Source organism: Triturus cristatus, chromosome 10, assembly GCF_964204655.1.
Source record: "Triturus cristatus chromosome 10, aTriCri1.1, whole genome shotgun sequence".
NCBI lineage: Eukaryota > Metazoa > Chordata > Amphibia > Caudata > Salamandridae > Triturus > Triturus cristatus.
The window spans coordinates 886,355,629-886,371,492 of NC_140593.1; the positions used below are offsets into that span (position 1 = coordinate 886,355,629).

The 15,864-nt window shown below is 38.7% G+C and overlaps 1 protein-coding gene across 2 annotated transcripts in view; it reads left to right on the forward strand.

Annotated features, from left to right (window-relative positions):
* Nucleotides 1–15,864, forward strand: part of LOC146796180 (uncharacterized) — a 121,421-nt gene that overhangs the window by 84,368 nt on the left and 21,189 nt on the right. Inside the window, exon 3 of one of the 2 annotated variants that reach the window (XR_014969899.1) lies at nucleotides 14,061–14,339. Coding sequence is in view for 1 of the 2 variants with exons in the window: in XM_085630180.1 (XP_085486306.1) it covers nucleotides 14,061–14,237 (177 nt within the window). In the remaining variant the exon portion in view is untranslated. Of the gene's footprint in view, nucleotides 1–14,060; nucleotides 15,291–15,864 lie in introns of those variants that run through there. The other variant, XM_085630180.1, reaches the window with a different exon arrangement.

Here is a 15,864-nt window from a genome sequence, read left to right on the forward strand (position 1 = left end):
TGATGCTAAGACTGTATTTAGACACTTATTTGCCCATGTCTTCTTCCATTAAATTTTAGCTATACATATATTACAAATATTTTTTTTTCATAAAGACACATATGTCATCAGCAGAGGATTGCGGTCGCGTGAGTTATAGTTGCCTGCACTAACTATAACGGGGGAATTTCATTGGTTTTTTATGAGTAAAATGTCCAGCTAACTAGAACATGTGTGAAACCTATGGTTTTTTCATTGAATTTGCAAGGTTTTTTAAATGCTAATTCCTAACCATAACGTGTGTGAAACCTATGTTTTTTTCAGTGAATTTGTACGGTTTTTTAAATGCTAAGTTACTTTACGCCGTTCGTGGCGTGCGCGCCCACTTAACGCAGTTCGTTCCGTGCGCGCACAGTGAGCACGCGGTGCGCTTCGCGCACCGTGCGCTTACTTTACGCAGTTAGTGCCGTGCACGCACGGTGGGCACGCAGTGCGCTACGCGCACCGCGTGCCCACGTTACGCTTGATGGGCCATGTACGCACGATGCGCTTCGCGCACCGTCCGCACACGGAGGACATATTATGCGCTTCGTTGTGAAATGTTAAATGTTAATTGTTCGAATGATAGATATGCCATGCATATATGGTGCCCTTCGTGCACCCTTTGCACACGGGGTGGGGGAAAATGTGGATGATTTTTTTTTAATAATTATTTTTTACCGTACGCGTACGGTAAGCGTAATCGCCGTTTTTTCGAAAATATTTAAAATTGAATTTTTTACATTGGTGGTTCTTTAGGGACACTTTAATTAAGGCTAGGTGGTTGGGAGCTGTCTAACCAGCCCCTTTTAATGTTTTCCACCTTTGATTTTCCTCCGTCCGCCAGAGTGCGAGAGAGAAAATGGCGGCCGCCACTTCCTGGTTTCGACCTATTCGAATGTTTACTAAGATCTAACAGCCAATCAGAATCGCGCTCGCGCACGGCACCGTACGCGTATGGTAAGCTTACCGTAAGCGCACGGTAAGCGCACCGTAAGCTGCCACAGATATATATATTGATTTAAATGCTATTTTCTCAGGAACTACTGAACAGATTTAAACCAGACCTACAAAAGGCACTTCCTTGACCTGTAGACTACCTCTCTGCCAAATTTCAAGTAACTCTGTTCAGCCGTTCGGGCTGTAGCTGTGTCTAAAGGTCCTATGGAAAAATGCATGGGAAAAACGCGTTTTGGGACCCCCCTTTTTTCTCAGCCCCCGCTTGACGAATCCCCCCGAGACTTTCAGGGTAGGAGCGGAGCGTAGCGCCCCATTAGTTTTGAAAATTTCGCGAGGATTCGTCGACCGGCGCCAAAGTTATTCCAAATAGAATGTTGCAGTTTTCCTATGGAAACAGGGTCCTAACTATAACTACCTACTGGCGACCGCCAGTAGGTAATATATATATATATATATATATATATATATATTTTTTTTTTTTTTTCTCCAAAAGACGCGGCACACAGGAACATTAATTAAGGCTTTTTAATTACTTAACAAAGGATTGTCTTTCTGTCCTGAAAACCACTTCAATTACACTCAAGTCAGGATTGATCTATACAAATATGTCCGCAAATTGAAATTAGCGAAAATATTTGCGAATAAAACAGCAGCAAAGCTAACGGAAAAGACAACATCAACAAAGCAGAACCAATCGGAATGGACAATAGAGGAAATACCAGACCTGCAAAACATGTTTGATCTAATGTATAATCAAAATAATGAAGAAGTTTCAGAAACACAGTTAATGAACCATCTTGAAGTAAATACTGACAAAAGAGTAGACAGTGGCCTAAAAAGAAAATCAAAATACTGCCCATCATTATCCCCGGGAAACAAATTTGATTTATTTTCAGATGCCATCATTGAAGAGCTCGACAAAATGCCGAAAAAGAGGAATGAAAAACAAAGAGAATCTAACAAAAAAGGAAAGGGCAGCAATAAACTATTTGGTGGAGAACAATAAACTTACAATCAAACCCGCTGATAAAGGGGGAAACATTGTCCTTTTGAATACACAGGACTATGTGAATGAAGCCTTACGTCAGTTAAATGACACAACCAACTATTGTAAAATCAATACAAATCCAATCAACAAAATGACTATTGAACTGAATGAGTTTTTACAATCATGTCATGGAAGAAATCTACTAAGCGAGGACGAATTCAAATTTCTCACCAATGATTTCCCAGTAATACCCACAATTTACTTCCTACCCAAAATTCACAAGACTTTAATCAACCCACCAGGGAGACCAATAGTCTCATCTTGTGAATCACTATATGAGAACATTTCACAATATGTGGACAGTTTTTTGGCACCAATCGCAAAATCAATGAGCTCGTATATTAAGGATACGGGCGACTTTCTTCGAATTCTGGAGGGAATCACGTGGGGCAAAGAATACCTTTTAATCACAATTGATGTGGTATCTCTCTACACCTCCATAAGACACGAGGTAGGACTCAATGCTTGCGGCTACTTTCTAAGACAAAGGAACATTTCGGAATTGCAACATACGAAGATGCTACTCCAAATGATCGAAATGTGTCTGACCAATAACGTGTTTTTCTTCAATAAACAGCTGTACAAACAACAGTGCGGCACTGCCATGGGCATATCATTTTCACCAAACTATGCCAATATAACGATGGGGTGGTGGGAAAAGATGATAGCGTGGAACTCTGAAAACCAAGAAGATCTGGATAGGATAATACTATGGGTCCGATACATTGATGACTTATTCATAATATGGAATGGACCATCACAAAGCTTCAATGACTACTATTTGAAACTAAGTAACAACGACATTGGTTTATCCTTTACATGCACTTCAAGCAAGAAGGAAATCGACTTTCTAGACACTAAGATCTACATTGAAGGCAACAGAATTCACTCCACACTGTTTCTCAAAAAAACGGCGACGAACAGCATACTTCATGGGACAAGCTTCCACCCAACGAGCTTGATCACAAGTATCCCATATGGGGAATTTACCCGGCTAAAACGTAACTGTTCCGAACCCACAGATGCAGAAAATCAAATTCTGGAATCAATGAGCAGATTAAGAGCGAGAGGCTACCATGAGAGAAACTTGCAAAAAAGCAAAAATAGAATTGATAAAAAAACAAGAGCAGAAATTCTCACACCTAAGAGTAAATGTCAAGAAAAAGATCAAGTACCACGATTTGTCACAACGTACAGCAAGGAAAGCAGCCAAATTATGCGAAAAATCAATAAATATTGGCACCTTATCTCTGGGGATCCAGACATAGGGAAACTACTGGGAGACAGACCATTGTTATCATACAGGAAAGCGAGATCTTTGAGAGATGCATTGGTACCTAGTCACTTCAAAGAAAAAGAACAAGAAAACTGGCTAGATAAACAACAGAAAGGCTTCAGAAAATGCAACACGTGCAAGGCATGCAAAATTGGTAAAAATGTAAGTTCATTTAAGGAACCCGATGGCAAAATGTTTGATATAGACCAGAAAATCACATGCACTTCTACTTATGTTGTTTACATAGTGGAATGCAGATGCGGGATGCAATACATCGGCAGCACCATTTGCATGTTAAAAAAGCGAATCCTGGAGCACATAAGAGCAGTGAAGAACAAGGATATGGCATATGCAACAGCAAAACATATGGCATTGTGTCAAAAAAGCGACTGGAAAGCGATGAGTTTCTTTGGAATACACATGGTACCATCAAATGAGCGTGGAGGGAATCGAATGCAAAAACTTCGTCAAATAGAATCAAAGTGTATAATTCGACTGAGGACCAAGACCCCGAAAGGGATGAACAATGATGAAGAACTTTATGTTCATCTGAACTGAATATACAATGTTAAATTAATCAGGCATTAAGGAAGTAAGAAATTGATCACCTGTGAGACCCACTCAGCTTGTAAACTAGGGTACTATACCCAAACTTATAGATAATGGCATTTAACTGAGTTTAAGGAAATGCAACTCAAAGTGAATTATGTTTTCATGAATTTAATAAGGTACTATACAATGTATATTTAGAATCTGTTAAGTTGCCAATCTATGAATTATTCAAATCACAAGTACGATAATACTGCAAATGCCAAGAGCATTACCTAGAATGCACCAAACAGTTATGATATATAATAACGTTTGCCTACATAAGACTTTCTTCCTATAAAAATATAACATTTGGTTGATTAAACTGCAAATCCCATAATGCCACATAACGGCAAAAATGGTATAAATTGTAGAAATAGAAGAGGGCTCACTGACCGTGAACAAAGCCAGGAGGGCTGAAACGCGTTGGTCTGAGTGTTTCAAAATAAAAAGCCTTAATTAATGTTCCTGTGTGCCGCGTCTTTTGGAGAAAAATTAATAATCGGGTCTGGATCCGACCCCTACGCAGAGCACCCGCGTTCGAGCGCGCAAAGATCTCCTTGGATCACATTGTGGCAATATATATATATATATATTACACAATAAAACCATAACAAATATAAAACAAATATCAATCATTTAAACCAAAATTTGATATTACAAATTTAAACACCCCCGCCCCCAAATTTTTACTAAAAATACTATAAAGAGTCGGGACTTTGGAGGGATGAAATGTAATATTCACACTCCAGTCTGTACAACAGCAGGGAAAGCATTGGACTTCGGAGGGGTTACATTTACGATTCCCACTCCAGTCTATACAACAGTAGGAAAAGCGTTGGACTTCAGAGGGGTAAGATTTACTATTCCCACTCCAGTATGTGCTACAGTAAGGAAAGTGTTGGTCCTCGGAGGTGTACATTTTCTATTCCCACTCCAGTTTGTGCAACAGTAGGAAAAGCATTGGACTTCGGACAGGGGAAGATTTACTTTTCCCACTCCAGTGTATACACCAGTAGAGAAAGTATTAGACTTCAGAAGGATTTACTATACTCACTCCAGTCTGTGCTACAGTATGGAAAGTGTTGGACTTCTGAGGGGTAAGATTTACTATTCCCACTCCAGTCTGTGTTGCAGTAAGTAAAATGTTGAACTTCAGAAGGGTTAACTTTACAATTCCCACTTCAGTTAGAACAACAGTAGGGAAAGCGTTGGACTTCGGAGGGTTAAGATTTACTATTCTCACTCAATTCTGTGTTACAATAGGGAAAGTGTTGGACTTAACGTTACTATTTCCATTCTTGTCTGTGCACCTGTAAGGAAAGTGCTTCACTTCAAACACATTACATATTTGAATAACCCTATTAATTTATAAACATCTGTTATTCAGTGCCAAGATAACCTTGGGGGAAAGTGCGCTTTACAAATACACGTGTTATGTTATGTTAATTTATAAAAAATATAAGACTCTCAATATAAACAATATTTATTTGCATAATAAATATATATTAAAAAGCAAAAAACAATAAAAAAATTACATAATCAAAAAACTGTGTAATAATTTTGAATTACAAAAATAATTATTATTTAATTAGTTCATAATTAACTTCTCATCCTAAACCCCTACAAACCTAGAAGCCCACATCTAAAACATAACCAAACCAAATAACTCGAACACAATTTACATAATTATTAATCAATTCAATAATTAACAATTAATAATTAATGTAATTATTTAATAATCAATTATATAATAATACAAATTATGTTCTACTTATATTTAATAATCACTTAATTAACTTCCCACCCTATACCCTATAAAACTAGTCAGAGTAACCAAATCAGTCCACAAATTAGTCCAAGATCTCACACCCTGACAATAATATTCAGATTTACTTACCTTCCCCCTCTTGACCTAGGAGGTCAAACTTTGAACTATCCAACAGCGACATAGAGGACCTCCTCATATCTTATGCCTTAGCAACAGATAACAGTATGTCACAATGTGGCACTATCCAATCCATTCAAACCAACCCCTTCAGAGAACCCACTCACAGTAACAGATCCGTAAATAGAGATAATCTCACAAATATCAACATAGAGCAGACTGCCCTTACCCATTCTATTAACAAGATAAAGTGTGCACTCATTAATTGCAGATCAGCTAGCAAACATGCACCTGACATTTTTGACCTAATCCTAGGGAATGATTTAGACATTATCGTCCTTACCGAAACATGGTTAAACAGCTCCTCCTCCCCCATCCTTGATCTATTGGTTCCTCCTAGTCACGACCTAATCCGGCTTGATAGAAATGTGGCACCGGGAGGTGGATTAGCCTGCATTTATCGTAACACAATCTCAGTCAAGCAAGTAGACTCCATCGCTCTATCCTCCAGCGAATATCTCTGTATCAATATCTCTGATGATAAGCGCCTCACCAGCAAGCTTCACCTATTCTACCACCCCCGAGGGATAATCTGACTTTCATTGACGAGTTAATGGAAGTCATTTCATCCAACGTCAACTCACAAGTAGCCCAAATGTTCCTGGGTGACTTTAATCTACACTGGAACAATGCAAATGATTACGGTGTAGGATGTCTTGAAGCGTTTCTGGCAGACCAGGACTTATCCCAATTCTGTGACCGTCCAACTCACAACAAGGGAGAGACTCTGGACCTCATCATAGCAAAAACGAGCATCATCTCATTAGAATCCATCACTCCTTGCGACTGGACTGACCATCACAGCATCCTCGTCTCCATCAATATCGAGGTCACTCCAAAAAGGAGTCAACCATCAAAAACAAAACAATGGAAAAGGAACTTACAGAACATCAGCCCCATCACCCTGGTAAATCATTGCAACTCTGCCCTGACCCTTACAACTGACATGGAGGATGTCAATGACCTCACAGCCTTTTACAATTCCACAATGCTGGAAATCCTGGACTCTACAGCACCCCTCTAAGAGAAAAATGTGTCCTCCAAAATTTCCAAACCTTGGTTCAATGACTCCCTGAACTCGGAGAGACGCAAGCTAAGAGCTGCTGAACGATTATGGAAATCAGTACCCACCGACGTTCACCTACAGCACCTTAGAACATTAAGGAACTCATACAATAGGAAGATTCTAAAGGCCAAGGCAGGCTTTTTCAGAACCCAGCTGAACCAAGCAATCAACCGTCCCAAAAAACTCTTCGAAATCGTCAAGCAACAAGCTGGCAACACTGCTAACTCCACGGATCTCAACGAGCTGGATACACCTTCCTGCGATGATGTTGCCAACTTCTTCCGTGAAAAGATAAACGTCATCGAGCTCAACATCCAATCTAAGAAGGCCCTCCCACAACTGGTGGCCCTTGATGCTAACGGATATTCACAACTCAAGGTCCTTTTCAGCTCTCCAGGGGAAGTCACAAAAAAACCAAAAACAATGCCTCCTGGAACACCTTTGCGCCAATCTCTGAACAAAAAATCTATAACGCTCTTCTAGCAATCAATCCTTCCAATCACTTCTCTGACCCCCTTCCTCCTGCCCTATTCAAAATGATAAAAACATCCTTCCTACCATTATTGGCAAAAATTGTAAACGCCTCTCTCAGACAAGGCTCCATACCAGACTGTCTTAAAATAGGGCAGGTTACGCTTATACTAACGAAACCCGACGCCATCCCATCAGATCTCAACAACTACTGCCCTATATCAAACATCCCCACTTTGGCGAAACTGCTGGAGAAATGTGTACAACTACAATTATGCAATCATATTGAGAATTACAACCTCCTTGACAATCACCAATCTGGTTTCCGTCAAGGTCACAGCACAGAATCTGCACTCACCCACACCCACACACCCACATACTAAAAATGCTTGACTGCAACAAATCATGCCTAATGATACTTCTTGACTTATCCTCCGCCTTCAACACGGTTAAACATGACAACTTACTGTCCCTATTGGAAGGAAGGATGGGCCTCTCGGGCCCAGTGTTACATTGGTTCTCCTCCTTCCTTGATAACAGAACACAAAGAATCAAGATGAAGAATTCTCTCTCTCAGCCCTCTGTGGTCAATATAGGCATTCCCCAGGGTTCATCCCTATCACCTATTCTTTTCAACCTACTAATGGAACCCCTGGCGAACGCATTGAAATCCGCGAATATTCTATATCACCTGTATGCGGAAGACACCCAACTGTATTTAAAAATCTCTTCCCCAGAAGACTTCATCTCCCTCAAAGCTATTCTACAGAACACGCAAAGTTGGCTTACGAACAACCATCTCATGCTTAATACAAAAAAAACAGAATTAATTCTTATCTCCCCACCCAATCACACACCAAAGATAGAGCAATGGCTGAAACACCTAACCTGTACTCTGGTGAATGTATGATATTGTTCTGCATTCTGTCCATCAACTGTTGTTTTTGAAACACCTAACCTCCATTGACTGTTCTCCCCTCATCACTGACTCTGCAAAATCCCTGGGAGTCACCATAGACAAACACCTGAATATGCAGTCGCGCATCACTAATGCCACCATGGGAGCCAATCACCAGATGAGTTTACAAAGGAAACTTAAACGCTTCCTCCCTCAGACCGACCTAAAAATGGCAGTGCAAGCCCTAGTGCTACCAAGATTAGACTATGGAAGCACCACTCTTTGTGCTCTCCCCAAAAACAAGCTGGCTCCGCTGAGGGCTTCTCTTAATGCTGCGGCAAGATTGGTATCAGGATCTAAAAGAAACAGCCACATTTCTCTGACCTTGAAAGTGCTGAACTGGCTGCCCTATGAGGCTAGAATACAAGTAAAGGTGGCCTGCATGACCCATAAAGCACTACATAACAATACACCCAGTTACCTAGCTCTAAAACTAGAACGATCCGGAGCTCCTTACTTCTGAAACCACAATCCTTTCATAAAAAGAGAACTGGCTACAGGGCTTTTTCAGGGAAAGCTCCAAAGATTTGGAACTCCTTACCTCCAGTGGTATGGGGAATCTCTTCCTTTACCGCATTCAAAAAAGAGGTAAAAATACTCCTAATGAACAAATTTGCGTCCTAAGACTTGATTCTATGCTGACATCGAGTCACCGACATGATCCTCATATCACTGGCTAACTCTTGTGGATTGAAAGAGAACATTATATGCTTGTTTATTTCCTCAATACTGACCTAAGGCTCAATAACTGTATATAATATAATGTTATGTTGCCCTCTGGGATCATCTTATGTTGTCTACTGGTCACCTATGTTATCTTATACTATTTACCTCTTTTGTAAGTAATGTTGAATATCAAATGCGTGTTTACTACATCATTTTGTATGTCTTTATAACTATATACTGTAAAGCGCTCTGATACCCTCGTGGGTCACGTTCGCGCTATATAAAACCTTATAAATAAATAAATACCCCTACAAACATAGAAACCCGCGCCTAAAATAAAACAAAAATACATCAGCATAATGTACAAAATTAATATCAATCACATACTTACTTAAAAATGATTAATTAATAATTAATTATTACTTAATTCACTTACCACCCTACCTCCTACAAACCCAATATCTCGCTACACTATAAATTAGTATTAGCAATTACAATTACAAATATCGAAATCACTTAAAATTACAAACTATATTGAAAAAAATATATAAAAATTGTACAAACACTAATGACACATACAATTAATATGTAGAATAAAAAAAAATAATAATCAGAAAACGATATTTTTAACAACTATGTTATGGAAAATGATATTAAAAACAACAACTATTCTCAACAACGATATTACCTATCTAAAAAATGATATTTTTGACAATAATATTTCTGCCTCATGATATTTTTGTATCATGGTTCTTTTTTTCCAATGTTTCTGTCTCCTGATATTAAAAACTCAATATATTGTCCAAATTCCGCTAATCTCTTATAAAAAGAGGAACTGAGACATATCCTTCACCTCCTAGACAATCACACTGGGAACAATCCCCCTTCACAAGGAAGAACTATGCAATATAAAATAAGTGGTTGAGTGTAATCTTCCTATAAAAGTTTCTATTGCAGGTGCTTGCTGACTTCAAAATGCACTTGTAGTAAGAATATTACATCACTAATCTCTTACAATAACTTACAAAAGACTAGTGATGTAATAGCCCTGGATCCACCTTTCCATTTTCCACAGTTCATTTAAGAGTTTCCTCCCTCCACTACCTCCGTCCTCCTGCACCCTCTGCAGCCTTGCCAAAGAAAGAGGAAGTCCTCAGCTATGTATGTCATACCTTCTGCACATTGGCCGGCTGCTTGCCTGTCCACCAGCCCACTGCACATCACTTTTGAAATCTTCACAGATTGATGAACTTGTATGTACCACTGCACAGGCTTGTCTCTTAATTTTTGAAAATTGTTCAAAAAAGCTGCAAGATCTGTAAGGCACAAGAACATACACTCATCACACTATTTCTCTCAGAGGATAAGCTGAAACGCCTTCCTCATCCTGTTCCTTATTTTCCCCCGCTAACTCCGGTTATTTCTTTCTCTTTTCATGTTTTCTTGCCTGTCAGCTCTCCAATGTTTTTTAATTGGCCCATTTATGAATGTATTTATTTTATTAATTCTGTAATGTGCAACCACGCTCCTGAATCAGTCATTCTTTCGATTGCTTCATCATCTAAATGAAACCTGTAGCTTCTCTGCAAAGGAAAACTTTTAGAAAGACCAACCACATATTCCAGGCCAACTCGGTCAATTTATCATGTGTAATTGCTGCCCGTCTTGTAATTTCTTCACACAAGCAAATCAATTATTTCTCTTTATATAGATTCAAATGCTCCAAATCTAGGCATCGCCTAAGAATCTCTTCTAGTTCATCTTTTAATATGGGAATATTTAGTGGTCTCTCTTTCTCAAGTTCTGGGTTAACCATTTGCACAGTGCTTTCTGTCTTTTTGATCCCTGCTGCTTCTCCAAACCATGGTGGAAAAAGTCCTTCTTCAAACACATTTATTTCCCCCGGGTCTACTGATGCTGGAAAAACAATCCTTCCCCCATCTCTTAATGCTCGGAGCTTCTGAGGTGATCTCCATGCAATAATCTGTGAATTTTGAGAAGCTAGAATAATTCCTTTTTTTTTTTTTTTGAAAGGATAAAAATTCAAAAACAGAAACAAGAGTTCTCATAAAGTTACTCATTTAACAATACAAATAAATGTGTTTAGGAAGCTTAAAAAAATAATAGAGGAAACAAAAGTGTTCCAGAGTCGAGGTTCTGCTGTCAGAGAAAACTAAGTGGAAGCACATGTACGTTCAAAAAATGCAAGGCTATCTAGGCAAAGCATGGACCTTGCTTTTACTATTCCTACTCTCCAGAAGTTTTACTTCCAAATGCACGGAATAACGTGAAAATACATAAATGTACATTTATTATTAGTGTGCCAATACAGTAAGTGATATGTAAACGAGACAAGAGCAAGAATAATGTGCAAATGCGGACATGCTATCTGTAATAGTTTTTGATTTAAGAATTTGCAATCATATATAGGCCCAAATTAATAAAGTTGCTGCACTGTGGTGCGTGGAGAGAGCAGAACTGTGCCGTAGCTACAAAGAAATGGTGTAATTCTGTTCACTCCCTGCGTCAGCACACTTTGGGCTGCCTAGCGCAAACGCAGGCCATCTTACATCATAGTCCAAAGGTGAGTGCGCTATGAAGCTAGAATAATTCCTGATGTAGGTAAACCTCCTACAGCTCCTTGAGCCTCCGGAGTAAGATTAACATTTATTGGAGCATTTGTGATTGGTCCATTCACCATCTGCACAGTTGCTGGTTGCGGCACTTGCGCCGGACCAGTCATAACACATGTAGTCATCACAAGTGGAATATCAATCTGTGGTTGAGAAATACATGATGGGCCAATCCAAAGTACTTGAAGCGGTCTCTCAATTGGCACTATGCTAGTTTCTACAGTATCTATTGTGCTGCTTGTAATGGTTCAATTTTCAGTATTAACAGTTGGATTTTAGAAGGCGGGGGACGTGCAGCTAACATTTCGTCTCAAATATCATCCCCATAATCACTACCTGTCTCATCTTCTTTTTCAATTTTCTCTTTGTCTTTTCATTACATCTTTGTCTTCTTCCTCTTCTCTGGTGGTTTTTCTGTGGAAATAGCTGGATACAATCTAGTCCCTTCAACTATGGCTTTCTTCCTTCATCCCACCGAGCATCTGCATAATTACGCATTGCTCTCCTTGTGTTCTTCTGATATGTTTCCCTTTCTTGCTCTCTGGCAACTTTTCTCCATATCTTTAAGGCTTTATATTGTGTAGCTCTAGGGGGCAGTTTTATTTCATATAAACACTTATTAATAATTCTAGTCTCAAAGCTACTGTAGTTTAGAAATTTTAATGGACCTTCCTTCTCAGTTATTTTGTACCACTGACAAAGCCATAAACACGTATGTAATCCCAATTCACTTGTCATGTTATGTGCAGGCAAACCCTCAGGCTGCCTCATCACCTTACCGTATCTGAATTGTAACATCACCATTCACAAACTCTTGAATTCTTTGAAGCATTTCATGGTTCTCACAAAATTCTAAGGCAAAACATTCAGATTCAGTATTTTGATTTTGTACCATAAATGTCAGATTTATTTTCCTTCAATCCTGTCACAGTTGTTATTTATCGAAAACCTGTTAACAAATCACAATGCGATATTCACACGACCACTGACCTATTACAGTTTGGTACACTGACATCACCAACCAACCAATACCAGTGTGAAACACTATGACGTTTGATCTCAGTCCTTCCAGCAGCTACCCCTCCTTTACAATTTTCTCTCGTACTTGCACATTGAAGAAAATCTTTAAATCAACAATAACAAAACATATAACAATTCTTGTTCGCTCTACTGAAGAGAACGATAGTTCGTCAACAATCAAAATATTAAGGTTTTTAAGTGTTTTCTACACTCAATATCCCGGGATCTTAGGCTACATCCAGCCTGAAACTCTTCAACCTTTTTACATATAAACACTAAACATCTTTTTTCATTCAACTATTCACTTTCATCCCAATAATACTCCACTAACATCATTACAATAGACGTCAAAAGGGACAAAGGAATGGGTCTCTGGGAATAACTGTGTGAAAAAAGCATTGATCTACACTAGGAACACACTAATATAAAAGACAAAAATAATGTTGCAAAATGTGTAGCAGGTCTCTCTACTCTTTGGATCCAATAAGGCAACAGCATTCGTCTGGGAGTGAGTTCAGTTCTTCCTTTCCCACGAAATAACATGCAGGTCACTTACATATGTAGATTCTCGATTCATAAGCCTCCGTTCCCATAGGCATCGGACACAGTTTAATCTTCTAATGTTAAATGTTTAATTGTGTAAACAACAAACTATGCCAAAGAAGAGAAACATTGACTTTGAAAAATACTGTTTTATAATGCTTTTAATTAACACAAACAAGAAATACTGTTTTAAACTGTTCAACTATTCTATTTACACATTATGTGAAATATGGGGTAAATAGGAAGTTTGGTTATCACAATCAGACGTTTCTTAGCAAAATGTAACACATTTGTTAAACTGGAACATTCTGCAGTTATGACAAATATTTCTAAGCATGTCACATTAAGGTCAGGTCTCGAAATTCCATTGTGCACATTTCAACATTGTCAAGATCACTTTTGTTTGCACGTTTAAAATGTGTGTTGTTTCATTTTTAAATGTATGTTAATCATTGCACATATAGCTGTTATTCTAAATCATTTGCATCTTAATTAATTAGCTTCTTCATTTGCGCATCAGGGCTTGATTTCCCCATCCAGTACAGCTAAGTATGCCAACCGTATCTATGACCTGGCAGCCCAATGGCAGACTGTACTTCAGACCAAGGGTTTCATTAGAAACTATGCTGCCCCCCAGCTCAAAATATGATGATACAATTCAAAGGCAGCCAGAGGGGGCATTCACTTTTTTCGCATCCAATAGACTTTAAAAGAGGCACTCTGTCTTTGTTTTACTTCGGTCGTCAAAAGTCTTTGTATTCCAATATTTCTCTGCAATTTTGGATTTAAAAAATTTACAGATGCTAAACACAGTTTTGTACTCTCTCTTTCTCTTCATCTCTATCTCTTTCTCTCTCCTAACAAGGAACAAATGGTCAGTGAACATACAACAATTCTGCGGCTGAAGAGGGAGGTCACAGGGGGCATCCCACCGCCAAGAAGAAGGACCAGGCCTCCTCAGCCTGACTGCACCGGCTGCTATTCCAGCTTGAACTTGCAGAGTGATCCAGGGAGCAGCAGTGACCCAGAAGGGTCTGAATAGGAGACAAGGAACAGCACGAGAAGAAACATGGGGTGCACACTGCTGAAGGCACACAGTAAAAATGCATTATAAGTCATTAAAATTCAAAAAGGCAGCTACAAAGTAAGTTTAAGAGTCAAAAAAACATCTCACTAGCCATGATCGGACCTTGAGAGTTGAGCTGTGTGCAACTTGTACAATTGTGCAATGTATCACCAGTGTTGCTCTTCCTTACTAAAAAAGGCTGCTAGATATCAAAGGTCATTGCAGCCTAGTAATTTGATCATTGGTCTGTGTGAAATAAATTGGTGATCTTTGTTCAATTTCTGGGGGTGTTGGAACGGGGTCTGGCAAAGTATCTTGTCAAGATATGCTTTGTTCGCAGTAAAATGACAATCTTTTTGTGAGTAGAGAGTTTGACTCGAACATGGACATCATTAGGGTAAAATGCAATCATCCAATTTTTGTTTTGATGTTGTGTTTAACATGACTACACATACCAATAATGTAGTTGGATATGTTAACGGTCATCGGAGCAAATAGACTAGGCCTGCCTATTTATTTGTCAGAACCTGCGTTCAGTAATGTCCGCATTTACTTATTTCATTGCATCATTGTTAAATTGTAGAATCATGTTGACTATACCACTGATAAACGGTATCATTACTTTATAAAATTCACTAAACAATTTTAAAGGAGAAACCCGTGTACTTGGTGGAATCTAATTTTTATGTATTTTCTCTCCACTCGAGGTCGAAGGGTGTCTCATACAACTCTTTTAGGCAGTTTGAGTATTTGTTAAAGTATCACAGTCAATACCTAGACCTGTAAAAATATTACATCTACGCTATATAGTCCGTATGTGTATACTTAGGGAAGTATAGATGTATCATTCTTAACTCCTCATCTACTTTCCCTGACAATATAGTGGCAGTCAATATTGTGGATTGCATATTGTTGTAGATCAATATTTTGCCAGCGTTATTGCAACCTTCCCACTGTTTTAATTTTTCACTTCACTGCCGCAACCAGTGCACCATACCATATTTATTTATTTTTAAGCAATGTGGTTATAACGTTAAATAAAAAGAATATTTTTTATCTTGCCATTAATGTTATGACTTCGGTATAATTTCTTATTCGATAACGCCTTCAATATATCTTAGTATAAATTCAGTCAGTATTTTCTTTATTAACCATTTGTTTTTCTAAAATGACTTTAATCAGTGTTACTTCACAAATTGTCTGGCTTTTCCACTTGACCATAAATATGTGATTCTCTTATTGAATCATTGAACACATTAACAATAAATGTTGTGCTGTGTCAATGAATGTTCAAATAATATAAACAACACAATACAGCTTCCGGTTTCAGTCCCACCATGCTCTAGGACAAGGAGCCAGAGGAAGGCAATCAACTAGTAACATCATCTAGAGGTGTCCCAGCTCAGCATCAAACTTATCTCTGCAGTACGGATGAGGGTTGGTTAGCTGATTGATCTTCATTAGTAAAGATAGAGTGGGGTCAACTGGTTGACATTCTAGTGGTAATCGTGGAGACTGGTCGGCTGGTTGACCTTCAACTAGTAATGATGGTAGCTGGTCAGGTGATTGACATTAAAAAAGTAAGAATAGAGGCTGGTCAGCT